This window comes from Semicossyphus pulcher, unplaced genomic scaffold (assembly GCF_022749685.1).
Source record: "Semicossyphus pulcher isolate SPU_LCO1_2020_fin unplaced genomic scaffold, fSemPul1.0.p SCAF_6, whole genome shotgun sequence".
NCBI classification, from domain to species: Eukaryota; Metazoa; Chordata; class Actinopteri; order Labriformes; family Labridae; genus Semicossyphus; species Semicossyphus pulcher.
The window spans coordinates 20879004-20897883 of record NW_027211737.1 but is presented as its reverse complement, the minus strand read 5'-3'; the positions used below and the strand labels follow the sequence as shown (position 1 = coordinate 20897883).

The 18880-nt window shown below is 43.6% G+C and overlaps 1 protein-coding gene and 1 long non-coding RNA gene across 2 annotated transcripts; one reads left to right on the top strand and one right to left on the bottom strand.

Moving 5' to 3' along the window:
* Positions 1-250: 250 nt before the first annotated feature.
* nr2f1a (nuclear receptor subfamily 2, group F, member 1a) lies at positions 251-8479 on the bottom strand. The gene is made up of 3 exons (XM_069682540.1): positions 7178-8479; positions 5242-5769; positions 251-1475 (listed from the first exon to the last, which is right to left on the bottom strand). The coding sequence occupies exons 1-3, from the start codon at positions 7608-7610 to the stop codon at positions 1201-1203; spliced, it is 1236 nt and encodes a 411-aa protein (XP_069538641.1). The 5' UTR covers positions 7611-8479; the 3' UTR covers positions 251-1200.
* A 1808-nt stretch (positions 8480-10287) lies between these two features.
* Positions 10288-18021, top strand: LOC138609656 (uncharacterized). Its single transcript, XR_011309503.1, has 3 exons — positions 10288-10649; positions 16132-16320; positions 16995-18021. It is a non-coding gene; the product is annotated as an uncharacterized lncRNA (long non-coding RNA).
* Positions 18022-18880: the final 859 nt, after the last annotated feature.

The window sequence follows — 18880 nt, the reverse complement described above, 5'->3', positions numbered from 1 at the left end:
TGTAAGGTGTAATTACCACTCTTAATCCCGTCGTATCCTCGCAAACAGTGCGTTCAGAGTAATGTTGCAGTGTGAGATGCAGGGTAGTGACTCAGTGTCTGCAGGCTGCATTTGCGCTTGTCTCACAGAAACCAGGAGCGCGCAGAGACAGCATATCCCCCCCCCACCCCCCACCCCCCTCAGATGCTTTAAAATAAGCCCGAGCACCTTGACATTTGCTCCCAGGAAAATGCTTGAGAATGAGACATCGTTGCCTATTTCTTTTTTTAATAGTACAGTCACCATCACACAACTTCATCAACCGACCCTTCTGCAAAAAGCTGCATCATGGAGTAAGCAAATTGAAGGCAACAACCAATAAAATTCAAGAAACAATGAAAATTTTCAAGACGAAACAAACAAAATGTATTTGAAATGATATATTAAAAGTGCTTTTGATTTTCATGTCTCTCCTCTTTGACTGATGATCGACTCCACGCGCACTCGTGGCCCGGGGAAAAGGCGCCCCAGACGTCCTCTCAGTTAAAAATGTCCTGGAGGTCAGTTTGCTGCTGTTGCAGGTCCATCGTTTCAATTGGGAAAAAAAGTTCAACCATCAGTGGTGATATTGTCATAGCGATTAGACTGTTTCTTATTTGTCTAAATTTCTTTATTTTTCTGTTTTTAAATTCTCACTTCAATTTTAATTCTTGGAGAACATAGCTTCGACAACATATATCGCACTCATTATAAGAAGCAAAAGGTTATATCAAAAAATTATTAGTATAGAATCACAGAAACCCTGGTTTAGAACCAGAAAAAATACAAAACAGAGAGGTACATAGACACAGGACAATTCTTATAATTGCTTGGAAACATTATTTTCCCGCTAAGTCTTGATTCTTTTTTTCTTACTGCGCATATGATGTTTTTCATTTTATTTGTATTTTTTACAAAAAAAGGAAAATAAAGACTAGTATTTTACAAAATGAAGAGTATTGTTCTTGAAGATGAGGGTGGATTTACACAGGTGTAAAGTCCAGTTCCAATATTTTTCTGTACATAATGTATTCCATATCAGTCCCAGAAGACAGAAAAAAAGTAATGTCTTCCAAGTTTGTCAGAAAAGGTCCTATATATAGTCTTCTTGAAGGAGGACGGGGCGAGGGCTGCTGAATTTTGGTCCTTTTTTCCTCTCTTTTTTCCACTCTCATATAAGGATCATTGGATGGACATGTAAGGCCAGTTGAAGCTGCTCCCGGATAATAGCATATCCCTGATGAGGGTTTCAATAGGAGTTTTACCTACCAAGCGGACGAAGAACAGCTGCTCGATTACAGACGAGGAGACGGTGCGCAGAGAGGGCAGCCGCAGCAGGAGCTTCCCAAAGCGGCTGGGCTGGTTCGGGTACTGGCTCCTCACGTACTCCTCCAGGGCGCACTGGGACTTCTCCTGTAGGCTCTCGATGTGAGCAGCGTCCGACAGGCCGCAAGCGTCTGAGAAACACACACCAAATACATTGTGGTTAGGCTCGCCACGTCTGTGAAACCCCAAGGTACAAGTTGTTGTGGAAAAGTCCCCGAATGTGATATTATTTAGCTGTTAACATTCAGAGGAACAAGCGGAACTGCTGGCTGAAAATGTAGAATTAAAATATTATTATGGTAATAAAAAAACACACACACTCCAGAGGTCACCAAGCGCTCTAAAAGGCTTACAACAATTACAAATATATTGCATTTTCATTATATAACTTCTTTAATATTGTCCTTAAAATAAAACACAAAATCACGTGGTGACTTTAAGCCTGCCAGTGGATTTAGCTTTGGCAAGTGCACACCTTGCCAGACCCAATTTGTGTCGTGCAAAAGCACGCTGGTTATCATTCAACATCAGCCTTTACGTGTTATTGACAAAGAGGAATGAACAAACACACTGGCCAAACATGCTACATCACACTGAGCGAGGGGGACTGTCATACAGAATAAACAGGGGGGGCTTGCTGCTGGAGAAGGTTGGAGGATATCTGCGCCTGCTCTTACAACAATCAACAAGAATATAGAGCTAAATGTCAGGGAAAACAGTGATGTAAGCGCGTGGAGGCAGAGCTGAGGGGGCACTGGAGCAAAGGGCGTAAGGTGGGTGATAGTGGGTTACAGGCCTAAAGGTGGCTGCTCCGCGTGTCTGGACTCTGGGGCTTCAAGTATAAGGAAACATAAACGGCACTGATGAATCTGAAATTACTCTGGATGTAATGTGACCTAATTACTCCGCAGTAAGCTGTTAAGTCATTTCTGCGCTCTGCTCTCTATAGACCACTCTTGGCCTGTTTTCCATGCAGCCTATAGGACAGGCCGCTGGAAGCAATCACATTTATTAGAGGAGGCGAAGTCAATAGTCACGCAGAAGCGACGTAAAATGTCAGAAAATGAGCCTGTGCACGACGCAGGCGAGGCGCGCGTTTTTGCTGCTCACTGGTGGCTCCTGCAGCCTCGTGCAGCCTCGCTTCAGTATAGACAAAAGCATATAAAGCTTGTTAGACTCCTATGTTATAAAGGGAGCTGTTATTTTTCCACACAACCCAAGCATGCGTGTCCTACTGCTTATAAACTGCTGTAAACGCAGGCAGCATAACCGCCGGCGTATACGGTCCCTCGTGGAGTCCTGAAAGGATCCTGTGTTGTGCTTTTGTAGAAACTACACAAGAAAGACAGCTTTAGTTTTCAAGCACTAATACATTAAACGCCGGACAGAGGCTTTTAAGCCCATTCGTGATTTCTCAGTGCTATAACTCACTAAGGCCAGACACAATAACCTTATGAACCCGGGGGCACCGCGGAGATCTCGGGGTGATTTACTGTGACCTTAGTCCGGCCGGTCAGAGCCCCATGTATGCAAATGTCTCTGGATTAACGCTGAGTGTCTCCTTTTAAAATCTACAGGAATCAATAAGGCGGAAATTAATTGCATTTTTTTAATTTGTAAAATATAAATCGGTGGTATGAATGCTGCAGAGCAGCAGTATAGGAGTTTTGCAGGGAACAGGCTGCATTTAGATGTATGCGTAAAGAGAAATCTGCTCAAAGACATCCCATAGTTCTCCATTAGGCCTGCCTGCAGCCCTGCACCCCACCGCCTCAATACACTGAGACATGGTAGCAGATAGCTTCCAGATTGGACTATTTCTGTGGTAGGTTACTGAGGGCACACTCTGCACTGTGCACATGTGGGTAAGGACTTAATGTAAGACAATGATCCTGAACTGTGCTGAAATAGTTTAGCCTGGCCGCCATTATTTATGCATCAAATACTGACAAGTGTGCTGTTATTAAAGGCAAACAGTCCTCGCTGCTCCTGGCAAAGTGCCACATGACTTGTTATAGCCAACACTAGTTGTAGCCTATCAAGCTAACTAAATGACCTGTTAGAAGACTCGCCTGATGTCAGAGTGTGTATGAAGTTTCTCTGGGTGATCTGGGAGCGTCGTGCAAAAGGAAAATATTGGCAAATATGACAGTTCACACGGTGAAGCGAATCTAACAGGATGTCACTTTGCCTAAGTGCGGAAACTGAGGTAAAATTCACATTTATTTATATTAAAACATATATTTACCTCTCAGGGTGCCTTCAGAATTTGGCGAGTCAAATTAATATAGTTGCCAAACCCCGAAACTGAAAAGTAGTTATTATGGCTGCTGAAGCTAAAAATATATAAAACATAGAAAGTACTGCAACTGAAAGAAAAGCTGTGTGGTGATGTCGTGTTCGCCAGAAGAGGAAGAGTGAATGTAGAAGGTGGTTTCGTAGGTTGGAATAAAATCTCTGAGTTCTCACAAGTTTGGAGATAAGTCAGACTGAGTGTGTGGATATTTCCTGTTATATACAGCTTATTGTTCATTTACACACACTGACTGGTATTTAAGTAAGGTATTGGAAAATGTATCAGCAAATGCATATTATAATAAATGATGTATTATAACACAATATAAATATATAATTTAAAAATGTGACGTTAATGTAAATATGAAGTTGTGCATCTCTTTGAACTTAAATAAATAATAAAATATAATTATTGGAATATTGTGGACGTCAAGTGTAAGCTCGGAATACAACACGGAGTTATGACGCTTTCTAGAGAGAATGAAAGTGGGATTAATTTCAATATAAATTCAAATCTGATAACCGCAATAAAACTAAACATTTTATAACGAGCGCGTCAAATTATAGAAAATATACAAGCATGTTTCAGAATTTTAGAATGAGCCGAATCTGAGACAATGAGGTGAAAACTTTGAGCTGAGTTCAAAACTAGTTTGGGGCCTGTGAGTGAGTTTAGACTCTCCTCTCTATCATCAGCAGACTCCCTGACATAACAGGCCCTAATGTCACGAGCGCACACAACAAACCCCGAAATAGCACCGAAATTACGCACGGCGAGCAAAAGAGGACCTTTACGACCCTGCCACAGTCAGCCATCAATTAAGCCCTCAACAATGTAAGTTACGTTTGTTAAATTGCTGCTGATGACTTTCCAAAGCGCGTGCGACAAGAGAAACTACCCTCAATAAGAAGGAAAATTAATAGGTCAGCTGAGAGGAATCTACAAACAATCTATACAGCAGTGCCTCTCTGCGTCCTACAGAAGCGATGCACTGACACATGAGTGAACTTCCATCAGCTTTTTTGATCTCAGTCTGCTAAGGATTATTTCCTAACCCCCCAAGACATGTGTTTGTGCACGCAAAACAGGGATGAAAGCATGCACCAACACCCATAAAAGCATCAGCTGTCATATATCACCCAGTGATACACTATTTCATCTTTACGCTCAATTATTTGACACCTGTTCCAAAATTTATGGACGCGAAGCTGCAAACTCTCGGCTCAGACGTGCTCAAGAAAAGTTTAAACTCGGCAATTATTAAATATTTACATCTATGTGATTGTCAACTATGTCCAATTTTTAAAAAGAGCTGAGTGCTGCAGGAGAAAACTTGATGCGCTCACTCAATCTGGGTTTGTTTACACGTCTTCTGCTGCGGCTACAACTGACATGGGAACGCATGTAAGGAGATATGGAGCAAGCTGTTGACTAAATAGCTTTTCCACCGGCAACACAAACATCTCGTAAAGTCAGATTTGTGACCAGTCTATTCTTGACAGCCGTATCCCTGATGCCACAGTGTCCCCCTCTCTGTAACATTACTGCAGCTAGGCCTCATTTAATAACATGTTCCTATATGTGACATGTCGGACACCCACCTGATGTGAAAAGCACGATGGCCTTCAGGCAGCTGTACTCTGCCGAGTCTACGTGCAGGGTCTTAAGCTTCTCCACTTGCTCCTGGAAGATCCGGATGTGATCCATGAAAGCCACGACCCGGTCCGCGGACATCGGGGAGGCGTGGAGGCCCGCCGCGGCGAGCAGAGGGGCCACATGCAGAGGCATGGAGCACTGGGCCGCGTTAAGCACAAACAACTCGCTCCACGTCAGCCTGAGCAGGGACACCTGGTCGGTGATCTGCAGGTCGGGAAAGAAAGGGATGTTTCTCGCCCACTCCACGGCGCTGAAGAGCAATCGAGCCGCCAGCTCGCAGATGTTCTCGATGCCCATGATATTGTTGGGCTGCATGCACTGGCTGCCGTACCGGGACGTCGGGTAAGGCTCGGCCCGCAGCAGTAACGAGATGTATCCGGACAGATAGCAGTGGCCGTTCAGAGGGTCCCCGTTCGTCAGCGCGTACTGGCCTGGGTTCGGCTGGGTTGGAGGCATTCGTCCTCGCTGAACCGCTGACAAAAAGAAAGAGAAAAAGAGGAAATGTGCATCCAGGACTGATAAACATTGTTCATGAGTAATACAAGCGTAAAGCAGGCTACAGCTAGTGTGTTTTCTCTTAGTGAGACGGCATGTGCTGAAATCTGAATTCAGCACGCTTTCCCAAACATATTGACTCGTGTGTGCTGTTTTTAAGGCTGTAATGTTGCACAGATTACTTATTTAGGTTATCGACAACCTAAACATCTCATCAAAACAGATGTGCTGAGTCCTGAACCTCCATACTGTTTACATCTGTATTTAGAGGCGGACGCTTCATGTGCTGTGTGAGGACGGACACTTTTAAACTGCAAAAACACACAAAAGTCCTGTTTCACAAAAGTACATTTCACACATGTCCTATTCTGACTGTTTCAAGGCGTAACTGCATTATGCATGTAGCCCTCTTTTATTAATTAACCAATATATTTTTCTGACTTTCTATCTATACAAATAACTACTTATTGGGACCAATTATATTACATATATGATTGATAATTACGGATAACTGCTGGAACATTTGTACATTTTACGCACGTCAAAAGGTCAGCTGGGAATAAAAGGAATTCTGCTATTGTTTCATATTTAAAATAAAATATTAATGTGACTCAGTCTGCACTCTATCTGAGCTGATTACATGTACCATATTTAAAATAAGGGATGTTTGCATGGATTGGGTTTAAACACTGAGGTTAACACGCAGAGAGGAAACTTATACGGCCTGTAATGCAGCAGGCAAAACAATGAGCCCTGAACAACTTGAGCGGCTTAATGCAGTGTGTGTGAGCTGTCTAGTCAGCACGAGGGAGCTGAGAGAGACGTGGGTTTGTAAGTGTGTTCATTTTACATTCACACACTCTGCTTACAAACCTGACTGTACTATTATAAATTAGTAAGCTGTACGTACTTATGAACGGGACTATTAGCTTTGCACACTGTACACACACACTACACGCAGGCAGACAGACAGACAGACAGACAGACAGGCACACACACACACACACTCACACACACTCACGCAGCCTCTCTTCTTCTGCTCTAAAACATATGCGTAAAAAGGGTCTGTTTTCCTCGCGTCTTTGGTGGATTATTCTACAATTTAGACTCAAAGATAAACTAAATAAAAGGGCGATTTAGACGAGCCGCTTTGTTCAGGCGAGCGTTGCTTTTACAGGCAGAGCTGCTGTGTCTGCACTGGCCTTTTAGCCCCTCTCTCTCTCACAGGAACAGAGTCCAATCATTCATGCAAACATCCCTAAAAAACATGGATGGAGACTGCAGTATGGCCAGCCATATAGACTGTGACCTTAATGCAACATGGCAGCCTTGCTCGCCTGCTGCTAACATGAGTGATCATGAGTGGGCTTTAAAATATATATTCACCTTCCCGCCGCATCCCCACTTTTAAACACTTCTTCAGCCGGCAGTATTGGCACTGGTTCCGGTGGTGCTGGTCAATGGGACAGTTCCTATTGGCACGACATGAGTATGTTAAGTTCCTCCGTACACTCCTCTTGAAGAAACTTTTGCATCCCTCGCAGGTGAACTGGCCATAGTGTTTGCCGCTCGATTTGTCTCCGCAAACCACACATTCAATATGCTGCTGACTCTGTCCAGAATTCTGACTCCCCTTGTCCCCGGCGGTCCCCGGTGTGGACGGGGGTCCCGGCTGGCTGGGGGTCTGCGGAGTGTGCGGCGCCGCCGACGCCGTCTGCTGCTGCTCCCTCGCCGGCTGCGCTGCTGGGTTGGGGCCGCTCGGAGGTCCTCCGGCCACGTCTTCCTGCGGATCTCGCCAAACGCTAACTACCATTGCCATATCTCGGCCCCGGAAAGTGCTATAAAGCGAAATGATCGCCGGTGTTTATGAAGCGTAGAGGACGGAAAAAAGGAGATCTGAAAAGACGGGGCAGTGCAAAGTCAAATCGGAGCACGCAATCTCATATGGGGTAAGAAGGGGAGTACAGCGCGATCAATACATTCAAAATACAGGAGGACGATTGAATAGGCACCCGATCAGGATATGCAAGTATCGGGAGGCCAGTTCCAAGGTAAATTGCAGTCAGCCATTCAGGAATCCCTAATCTTGTAGGAAAGCCCGAGTCCAGACGTAGCAAATTGCAGTTTGATGTAAAATAGCCACAAAAGAAAAAGGCAGGAGCGATTCACATGGACGCAGGAGCGAGTAAAAAAAAACCTTTTGCTGGAAAGACACGCGATCCAAAGTGCTGCGGAGATAAATTCCTTTCTCTTTTCTTCCCCTGGCTCCTTTACACTCCCGTCTTCGTCGTACAGGAGGGGAGGAAAAACTGAAGAGCTGGATTTTTACATCTATATTCTTAAATAAAGCTCATCATCTCGCCAGGCAGCGAAAGAAAACCGCGTCGCCGAATGAAGTGCCCATGTATAGTTTCACCTCTCTCCAGCAGGAGGAATGGAGATACGAAGAGAAAAGATAAAAAAGAAGACCAACAGCAACAACTAATAGAATATGCAAGAAGAAGGAGAGACCCAAAAATGAATGCGCTTAAACGAGAGGACCAGCAGAGCAATGTTTCCGAAACGGGGGATCTGCGCGAATGTCTGTATATAGTGAACTTTGACACTACTATTGAAACTGACACGTTTCTATGGAGATCGCTGCGCCTTATATGGTGCTCATGTCAAGGAGCCAAGAGAGGGGCTGCTGGAGACTGATAATCAAAGGCGACTGACTGGCCAGAGCCCTGCATAGAGGAGGAGGAGAGGAGGAGAGGGGGGAGAGAGGGAGAGAGAGAAAATGGGAGGCTAAGGTTATAGCCAAGCCCTCTCTTTCTCTCCATTGGTTAGAGTCCCCCTCCGCTCATTCACTGCAAAAAATGTCCATCCCGATAACTCATCGAGTCTCGTGTTCAAATCTTAAAATGTTATTTTTCACTGAAAACACGGCAGAAAAAATATAGAAGTGCAGTTTGCACAATTGCACTTGTTTCCAGTCTCAAGCCCGCTCGTTTATAGATTTTTAGGAATCGATATGGTGAAATGAGGAGTGAACGGGGAGATTCCGTTAGAAATAAACACTCGATGGAATAAAGTGTACAGTGATGGGTCGTTTGGCATGCGAAACAAGTAAAAACACCTCGCACCGATGTAAGATTCAGTCTCCTGCTTTGGTAAATCCAAGATTTCCAGACTCAACACTTCCCCGGCTGACGTCTGAGAGCGGATATTTTTTGCAGTGTTGCCATCTACGACTGGAGGGGCTGGGGGGCTCTGACAGGCACAATTTACATTGAGCTCGCCCCGCGCTGCTATTTACTTTGAAACCTGATTAGTATGGGCCGTCTATTGTCACCAAAAAGAGGAAGAAACCCTGAATAGAATAGCAGAAAAAGCGGGGTAAAGGCAAGGGGGACAAAGCTTTTACGCACGACAAATAAACCAAAAACTGTGCGCAGCGGCGAAAGGGGGACTCTGGCTCAGAAATTCCCCAAAGTTTCCAAATGGTTTGTCTTGGACTGAAATTTGTATTAAAAAAAATAACGGATGTCATTATGGGTCTGAGGCGGATTTATATTTCCACACGTTGTTTTGTCTTTGGCATGCGCATTGCGGTACATCCTTGGCTGTAATCGGCACAGTCTCGCTGATTAAAACTTACAGTTTAGTTAAAACGAGCGAATAAAGGGAGGAAAAATGTCAATGGGAAGAATGATGCATAAAACACAGTGTGTGATACAAGCGGAATGCCGTGCCAGCGGCCGAAAAATCTCTAAAATTAGTCGGAGCAATAAGCAATATTCAATAATTACCGAGGTCCTATAGTCTCCACAATCACTGAGCTGGTGTCACATTATGTCTTAATAATGACAGTAATTCTAAATCATGTGAAGTTGCTGGGAATTTGCATGGGGATTCCGGCTTTTTTGTATGAGGGCTTCTGCAGGCTTACCACCTCTCCAACTCAGAAATGTCTGGATCGCGCTGCCATCTAGCGTACGTTGTACAATTACATCCTCATATTAATGCATGCACGAGTCATCAAACATGAATTTTTAAAAGCTTAAAGTTCATTTAAAAAATAAAACAGGTCTCAGTTTTGCTTTATGCTTTCTCTCGTCTTCTTGGACTTATTGGAAATTACAATCTTTAACGTTGTTTTGTAAAACAGGGTGAAAACTTTCAAGTAACAATAATAAATAGAAGTTATAATAGAACTAAATAAGAAAAGTCCAAAAAGGATACTAACATTTTAATAGCACGCAACTAAGATGGGACAAGAAGTCAAAATGCTGTGCGTAAATCATCTCCAAAAACATGTTAATACACCACGCTGAAGAGGAAAAACTGTTCATAAAACATCTAATTATTATAAAGTAAAAAGAAACAAAGTGCTTGTGTACAGATCTTTAGACACACGGAGATATTAGCAGATATAATGGAGCGTAAATATGCAAGTGCCCCCTTTGGAAGCGCATAGGAGGGATGGGTTGTTTTTTAAGTATTCAACAAGAGAGCTCTCTCTCCCGTCCTCGTCTCGGACACTCACACTGAAACTCCCCGGCCATATCTCCAGCTCTTTGAAAAGGTGAAACCAATAAGATTAAATCGGACAAAGAATTTTTTCTGTAAGTGTATCATTAAGATTTAACTCCGCAGATTGGAAAGGGGCTCCGCGGGAGAAGGAGAGGAGAGGAGAGGAGAGTGAGAGGGACAGCGAATAGGGAGCAGGGAAGGGGCTCTAATAGAAAGCTGGGAAGCGGCGAGAGAAAAAGGAGAAAGTGGACAGCAGGACATTAAAAGAAGAAGCAGCAGAGGCGGCGGTTTGCAGAAGAGGAGCAGCTTTCTACCTGGATAAAAGCAGCCGCAGATAAGGCAAGTACAATATTTATTTCTCACTTGTGCAGCGCTGTACGCGCGTGGCTCTAAACGCGAGGCTAAATTCTCTGTCACGCCACATGACCGTTAACTTCAGACCCGGGGCAGAGTCACACTCACAACTTTTTCACTCGTGCACAGTCGCATCTTTTCTCCACATTATCGCCGATTAGGGAGCTCTCGCTTCTGCGTTGTGCAGCTGTCCTCCCTGATTCGTACATCAGATAGTAGAAATGTTATTCCAGGCTGCTTGTAGCACCGCTGGACACGTCGCGTGCAGCTCACCTGCAAGGCTATTTGTTGTTCGAACACATAATGAAAAGATCGATAGCAGGCTGTGTGTCTCTGCGATAGTGTCACCGGATTAAAAGGCTGATCAAGGAGAGCAGCCGGTGTCCATCTTTTACACAGTTTCCAAAGTGCCAGTTTAACACAACACTGTCACATGCAGATATTAAAGAGAGGCGCACAACATTACGCACCGGTAAGAGCACAATGTGTGTGAGAAAGGACTGCAAAGGGGAAATGTAAGATGAAACACAATAAGATCTATCAAAGCAGCATTATTGATGCAAAGGGAGTGTAGTGAAAAGTGATCTAAAATTATTTATGTGGCAATGTAGGCCAGGTAACTTATTCCAGGATAAACTGCACGTCAATCACTTTAGTGGAATAAGCTTACATAATAACATTTAACTTAATCCTCTCCTTTGGGTGCAGAAAGTTCATGCTAATTAATTTTTTATGTGAGCCAAGTAAGATTAATTTTCCATTTCCTAATCACTGAGTATTTCACCGTTTCAGTAATGTGCATGCCTTTATAATCATTTAACAGATTTACACACGATCACAATAATATTAAACACACATTTCAGGCCATACATTTGCGCATTAGCAGCATCTTACATACTATAATCTAAAGCTTTGATTTGCAGTAGTTAATTATTCATGTTGGAATATTTAAAATCAAACTGACTTTTTCTACTTGTATCAATAATCCACGGATAGATTTCATCAGGCTGTTAAATTTCTCTGTGTGATAGTTTGGTAAAAATGACCTCATTCATCAAATATTTATGGGGCAGAAAGCAACAGTTTTGCTAAATCTGTGATGATCAATAACTGATGCCCTCCTTACGCAGACACAGTGTGACGTTGTGCTGCAGCTTGAACGCATCTGAAACCAACATCAGCGCAATCAATCGGCGCAACTCTGAGGTCAGGAGCGCAGGGCACCTCAATAAAACAACACATGACTACAAGAGCGCGTTTAGAGCCATGCAAACGGATGCAGAGACGTACACACAGTCGAGTCTTTTTTATTATTGATTGTGTGTGATCACAAGAGGGTTAGAAGCACAGCACAGGCAGAAACACACTCTGTATGTATGTAGAGGCTGGTTCTGTTTTCAGGGGCCTCTGCTCTGTTGTGTTGAGGACGCCGGGCTGTGAGGGCCACATGCAGCTGAGGCTGATCCCTGCCTTCTGCCGGCAACATTAAAATGATCCGGAACAAGAAAAACACCGGCAGAGATATCCCCCTGCATTGTGAAGGACTATGAACCATGCTGCACGTCTCTGTGTTGTGTCCTGGTCCTGTGTTAGTTTGAATATCAGACACTGATTCAGCGTCAAATTGAGCACGTGAGACAATAAGATGCAGCTGCAAAAGCTTTAAAGTAACTTCACACTTGTTGGACTGTGAGTCTGTGCAGACTGCACAAGTTTGTCATTAACGTTATTTTCATTAATAATTAAGTAGCTCGAGTATCAAGAAGTAAGCAGGTTTGCGCTTCTTACAATAAAAGTGCACTTTATTTAGTAAAGACAACAATATGCAGGTTATTTTATATTGTGTTATATCACACGAGCTGCTAATATTAAAGTGTTTCACAATGTGCATTAAAACAAAGCAGGCTGTAGATTTACATCATATTGCTGCATAGGTGTCACTGACAAATTAGGACACAGCTTAGTCCCTTGTTCATCTTTCAACGCTATTTTTGATTATAATTTGTATTTGCACATTTCTTCCTGGATTATTTGCTCTCTGCATGTAAGCAGTAAAGCTGCAGCTGCATATTGATTTATGCTGCTTTAGTTTAGCAACAAAGGGCGGATTAAAGAGAGAGAGGCGAACATCATCAAATGTAAAATTCCATGAAGGCCACCGACCTGTTTGAACCCTTCGTGATTTTGACAGTGTTATAAATGAGAACCAGGATGCTGCAGTGGAGTTAGTGCAACTTTTCTTTACACCTACAGGCTAATCTATTTTAACATTGTGGTAGAAAAAAAGGCTGATTGTCACCGTGCGCGCGGCTGAGCACAGAACAAACACCAACACGTCATATTTAAGAAAATCTTGGGGGAAAAAACTAATAATGTTTGAATTGTAGGTTTTGTTTCTTTGAGTGGTTGTGTGTTGGAGAGACAGGAGGGGGTGAGGGCTGTGTGTGTGTGTGTGTGTTGGGGTGGGGGGTAGAGGGTGCTCCTTTTTTTTTTGTCCAAATCTGATCCCCAAATTATTCTGGGGGCTCAGATTGGTGTGAAAGGGACGAGAAGGTCACTTGAAATCGCCTTTTATCCGCTGGCTTTTTTTTTTCTATGGATCAGCAACTTTCAATAGACATAATCTAATCGCTCTTAATGGAAAGGCCATTCGTGAGAAATAGTGGAAATATCGTAGAGCCTATAGGCTACAGGCGTTTAAGAGCGAGGCATTTAACAGGCAACAAGAGAGCACACAAGAACAAGGCTTTTAATTATCACTGGAAAGTTTGTATTTAGAGCAGGGAAAGTTTACAAAACAGTATGAAACCGACAGATTCAGACATTATTCTGTGTATTCAGGGGTAATATAACTGTATAATAAGCAGGTTAATTTTAAATATATAATGGTATTTAATTTACATATTGTTTATTAGCTATCTATTTGCCCTAGAATGACTTTAGTTTAACAGTTAAACTGCATTGCCCCACAGTGTGAATCCTCCTTGTTTGTATGCAGATATGATTGTTTATATGCTCATTATTTTTAATATATCCTCGCGTCTCCAGAGATTACGGATCCTTCAGATTCAGACATGATGAATTAAAGTCTCTTTCCAGGTTTTTTTTTTGCAGCCCAGACTATAATTGAGGACAATAACTGCAATGACTTTCCCAATTAGGCTTGAGGTTGGAGTTAAGTTAGAGGGACTGTCAGCTGAAGCTATGGGCAATGGCTTTATTGCTCACTAACCATCATTTCTTTAGAGCCCATGTGCTAATTACTTTAGATGGTCCCAGAGACGGAGATTATAAATCCATTAGCACCCAAACCCTCGTGGTTGCACAGTGCAAACACTGTAATTTTGTAGTACACCAAAAAAACAACCAAAAAAAAAGCTAAAGGAGCAGAAGCTACATGAAGGGAAACAGACTTCTGAGAGAGGAAACCCGGAGTTTATCAATCAGCAGCTGAGCCGAAACACACGCAGTAAACTGAGCATCACACAGACATAACTGACAGGCGAAATGTCCCTTTAATGGCCCGTGTTTAGGTTTAAAAACGACCTGCTTATAGCACTTTATCCACATAATGCCGCTCCTTAATGATCATCACAAACATTGTTCTATTTTTATGCAAGTTTAGGAAATCATTTATTCCCAAAGTGGCCGTGAAGTATCCAGGGAGCGACGCAGCCTTAAGGAGAAAAAAATGGATTGAAATAAGACTTAATACCTGTTTGACTGCGTTTAAAGGACGTTCGAGAAAAACGGGGGGTACGCGAAGGCATCTCACCCTTTAAGTAATTTATTTCGGGGAAACCGGAGGGCAAAGGTGGAATTCTTGCGAAATTCAACAAGGATAAGGGAGCTTTAGGAATTCTGCACGCAGATTACCTTTCATCCCATCCTCACATTATCCGACAACACACAGTAGAAATATAGCCGAGCGACAAAAGAGCCAGATTACCCTCCGACACACGAGAGTGCAAAACAATTTTTAAGAAGTGTTGCGATTATTAGAGAGGAGAGAGAGGGAGAAGAGAGAGAGGGAGAGGAGAGAGGGAGAGGAGGAGGGGGTCATAACGGTAGAGAGGGGTGATTCCCTGTGTGCTTTTAAAGGGAGAGGCAGAAAAAAGATGACATAGCTCACCGATCATAAAGTGTCCTGTCACTGTCACAGCGAGGAGGGGATGGTGGACGCGTTTTAAACGAGTTTACCCTCCGTTTAATGCTGGTATAAATATTTATGCTGGGTAAATACACATCAAACACATTATGAAAACTAATGTGTAACTTTAACAGACTTCTGTTTACACTGTTGGTTATGATGACCCTAAATTAGAGCTGACTCTGGGTCAGACTTTCTCCCCTTTAGCTTTTATGGTTGTTTAACTTTCTGTTTGTGACTAAATGAGTGGCATCACATCAGCACTGAATTATTTCTCCTCCGGTTTTTTTCCCCAAAACTAACACACAGCAGGGGCTTAATTAGAAATGTAGTGTAGCTGAACCATCAGCATGCTGGAGCTCGGAAAGTCTGAGCATGGTGCTGAAATGTAGTTTACATCAGTAAAGAGGCATAATATCATTTCACAATAAAACTATCAGAGGCTGTTTGAGCAAAAAACACAATTTATTTACATTGAAAATATTTTGTGTCATAATTGAATCTATATTTTTATTCTTGTATAGCTCTCTTTGTCATATAAATAGATATGGCAATAGAGTTATCCTCCTGTTAATCCTCCTAAACCACTGTGGCACATAAAACACAGCACGTCTTTGAAACATAACTTGTAATACATCATACATTTCAAATTAAAATCACTTTTACAAATAATATTTAAGCCAAAAAATACCCATCTCTTTCTCTCACCCACACACACACGCACACGAACAAAACCCTCTTGTGATTTCGTGTAATTCCTTCTGAAAGGTGCGTGTCTGGTGTTTGCATGTGTGGGCACATGTGTGTGTAAAAAGACAGTGACGTGAAGGTGGCCTGCGTTTAGAGTCCAGACCTGGCAGATTGTGACCTTATCAATGTGAAACTCTTAAGATAAATTATTCATAGCACCTGTTTGATGTCTCCGGCCAAAGAATGACAAAGGTGTAAGATTTGAGATGCATCTCAAAAAGCCATGAATACCAGCGACTGTGCCCGCTGTCTGGTTTCTGGAGCAGAGAGGAGGGATAACGGCGGCATTTTAAACAAGTATGAACAATTTGTGCAGAAAAGAGGGAAGAGTGAGAGCTAATTTGCTATACACAAATAAAACTGCGCTGTAACTCTACCTTTTCAGCATGCAAGGTGTGGCTTTCTGTCTTAATGTCATGTGACTCACAGGTGTCCAGTTATTAAGCAGGCCGCCTGCATTGTCACTCTAATATGAAACTTGAAGCTTGCAGAGAGTTTGTGGTGTGTGTGATTCAGCGAGGCTAACCTTGCCCTTTGTAACTGAGTTTGTGTTGTGTCTCCTCGCAGGCAGAGCGACATGGCGGCCGGGCGTTCAGGAAACACAGCGGGACGTGTCGGCGTGGTGCAAAGACTGACACCGGAATGAGGTGTAATTTATGGCGAGGGTGTTTGATTAAAGGACAGTGACGGGGGATACGAGCGCCGGGATCACTTGACATGACAGGCCTATTCTGGCTTATTGTACTTAATCAAACATGTGGTAAATATAGCATTATTTGTTCCTAATAGCCACCCTAAGAATAGATTTTAAGAGGCTCTCCTCTTTGAATTTTATTGCTCGGCTCGGATATTGTTGTTTTTATTGAGTAAATCGCTGCAGTGTGTATTTATCCAGCACTATTCCAAGCTTCCTCCTCTGAAAGGAATCCAAGCATCCTGGAACTCAAATTCTTTCTCCATGATTTATTTTGGAAAAAGAAACATAGTCTGCTTTTTGGGAAACTGGCAGCTCATCTTTTCATAGCTAGAGGTCAACATAACACTCAGTAATAATAAAACAAATACGACTAAGATGGATATTAATGACGATTTATACACATGTACCGCACATGAGCGTGAATTATGTGAGAGCGTGCTGACGGGGACCAAAGGAGAGACACTCTCACAGACGCTCTCGCACATGTTTGTGTGTTTACTTATCCGTGTGTGTGTGTGAGTGAGATAGCCGAGTCTGTTTCCCTCAGATGTTCCCTTTGACCTTTGACCCCACAGCCGGGGTCAAGGCCTGACAAATGAGATGGTCGAGTTTTGGCCAGAGCTGCAAACATTCCACAACAATCTTGTGTCCTCCTCCTCCTCCTCTTTCCCTCTCCTCATATCCGTCATCCCTCACCCCCTTCACTCCTCTCTCTGTTTGTCTCTTCCTCCACTTAGCGAGAGAGTCGGGGAAAGTTCTCATCACAAACAAACATGTTTTATTGGATCCGCTGTGGGAATCTTTAAGCACACGCCCTTCAAATTAAGAATTACCGCATCGGTTTAAATTTAATATCCTCGACATCACTCTTGTTCATAGAAGGAGAGAAAACAAAAGATGTTAGAGGAGAAGCTGTGTGTAAAGATTCTGTAATATTACAAGCGTGCACTTTGAAAGAACACGGCGTGTGCTTGGAAAGCTTGTCAGTGATGTCAAGGATGAGAAATGTTGCAGTGTGGTTTTTTACACACGCTGCTGGCTCGAGCATTTCCGGCAACATTTCTCACTCTGCCTCCCTCACACCATCCGCTGTGCTGCAATATCCCCACATTTTTCCATCCTTTCACTTCTTCCCCTGCCCTCCCTCCCTCCCTCTGTTCTCTGACCACTCTGTGCTCCCTGTACCCTTCCTCTCCGCCGCCCAATCTCAGCCTCTCCCTCCCCTTCTCTCTCCTCCACTCACCCCCCCCTCCTCTCTCTTCTCCTTTTTTCCTCCACCCACTATTTTCTCAGATTTTCTAACACGCCGCTCCACAGAACGCTGCCACCTGTGTCTTTGGGGAGGAAAGCGGAGCCGTTGGTATTCCTCATCAGGAAGCTGGTTAAGGTAAGTGGCACCCTCTATTACAATGACACGGCAAATAATGGTGCAGCTTGTTGTGTTTCTGCATTACCTTTTTTTTCCCCTCATGAAATGACCCCGGCTTCCTATAAGCGTCACCACCCTCCATCAGAGCTCGAGCTAAAAGTCACTGCTGTAAAAACACACGCAGTCGCCATCGATGAGCGTCAGCAGAGCCGCCACAGAGCCACAAAGGAGCCTGGAGACCAACAAAGCCGCAACACTGAGTGGATCATGCTCTTGAACTGGCTTTCATAATGATGTAATATTACTAAAAGGCAATGCAACACAGCAAAGATCTTAATAAAAACACATCAATCTCGATATGTGCGTATGTGTGCTCTTTCCCCCCCACCTCCTCTCTCTCTCTTCACTCCCAGTTGAATTGTGATATCATTTGATGTCGGCTGTTGTGTGATTCATCCGAGGGTACAGCTGCTTCACATGGATCTTGGCCTGGACGGGACTGTTTCCTCACAGGGCAGCCGATCACATGACTCAATCACACGGATAAATCGGAGCTCTAATTGGCCGAGCGCTGGAGCATCACTGTGGTGAATGTGGGTGCATACAGCTCTCTGCTTTGAATAGGAAAATGGTGGGTTGTGTTTTGCTTTCAAAGACGAGAGGGCAGCGAGTTCAGTCTACATTTTCGGGTGGGGGCTCCTAGACTAAAGGGCTGTGTTGATCTACAAAGTGAAATAATGTCATATGGGACTAATAAATTGAAACACCACAGGATGAAGTTCTGCTGCTGAAATGGTAAGAGAAGAGGTTTTGCTCTATATTTACGGTATATCTCCCTCCATCCACGTTATATCCCCTCATAAACGACCAGTTAGCTTCCTGTATGTCCAGTGTGAATAAATAATAAAGCCCATCACTCCCATCACCATCAGCCATCAGCTCTGCGCGGTTAAAGCAGGCAGTAAGCGACAGGCGACAGGCAAAATGTGTGTAGGCGTATGTGTGTAATCATGGCAATGTCCATGGTGCAGTTCAGCTGATTGTGTTTACGTCCCTCTCCTCCTCCTCCTCCTCCTCCTCCTCCACCCCCTATATGTCCACAGGCAGCTCAAGGATGTAGAGGAAGGCCTCAGAGCCACTTGATTCCCTGCCACCACCCACCGTTACACCAGTGTTACCGGAGCGTGCATGTCTGCCCCCGTCCCCCAGAGCCTCGGTCCCGCTCTCCTCCACCCCTCCTCATACAACAACGCA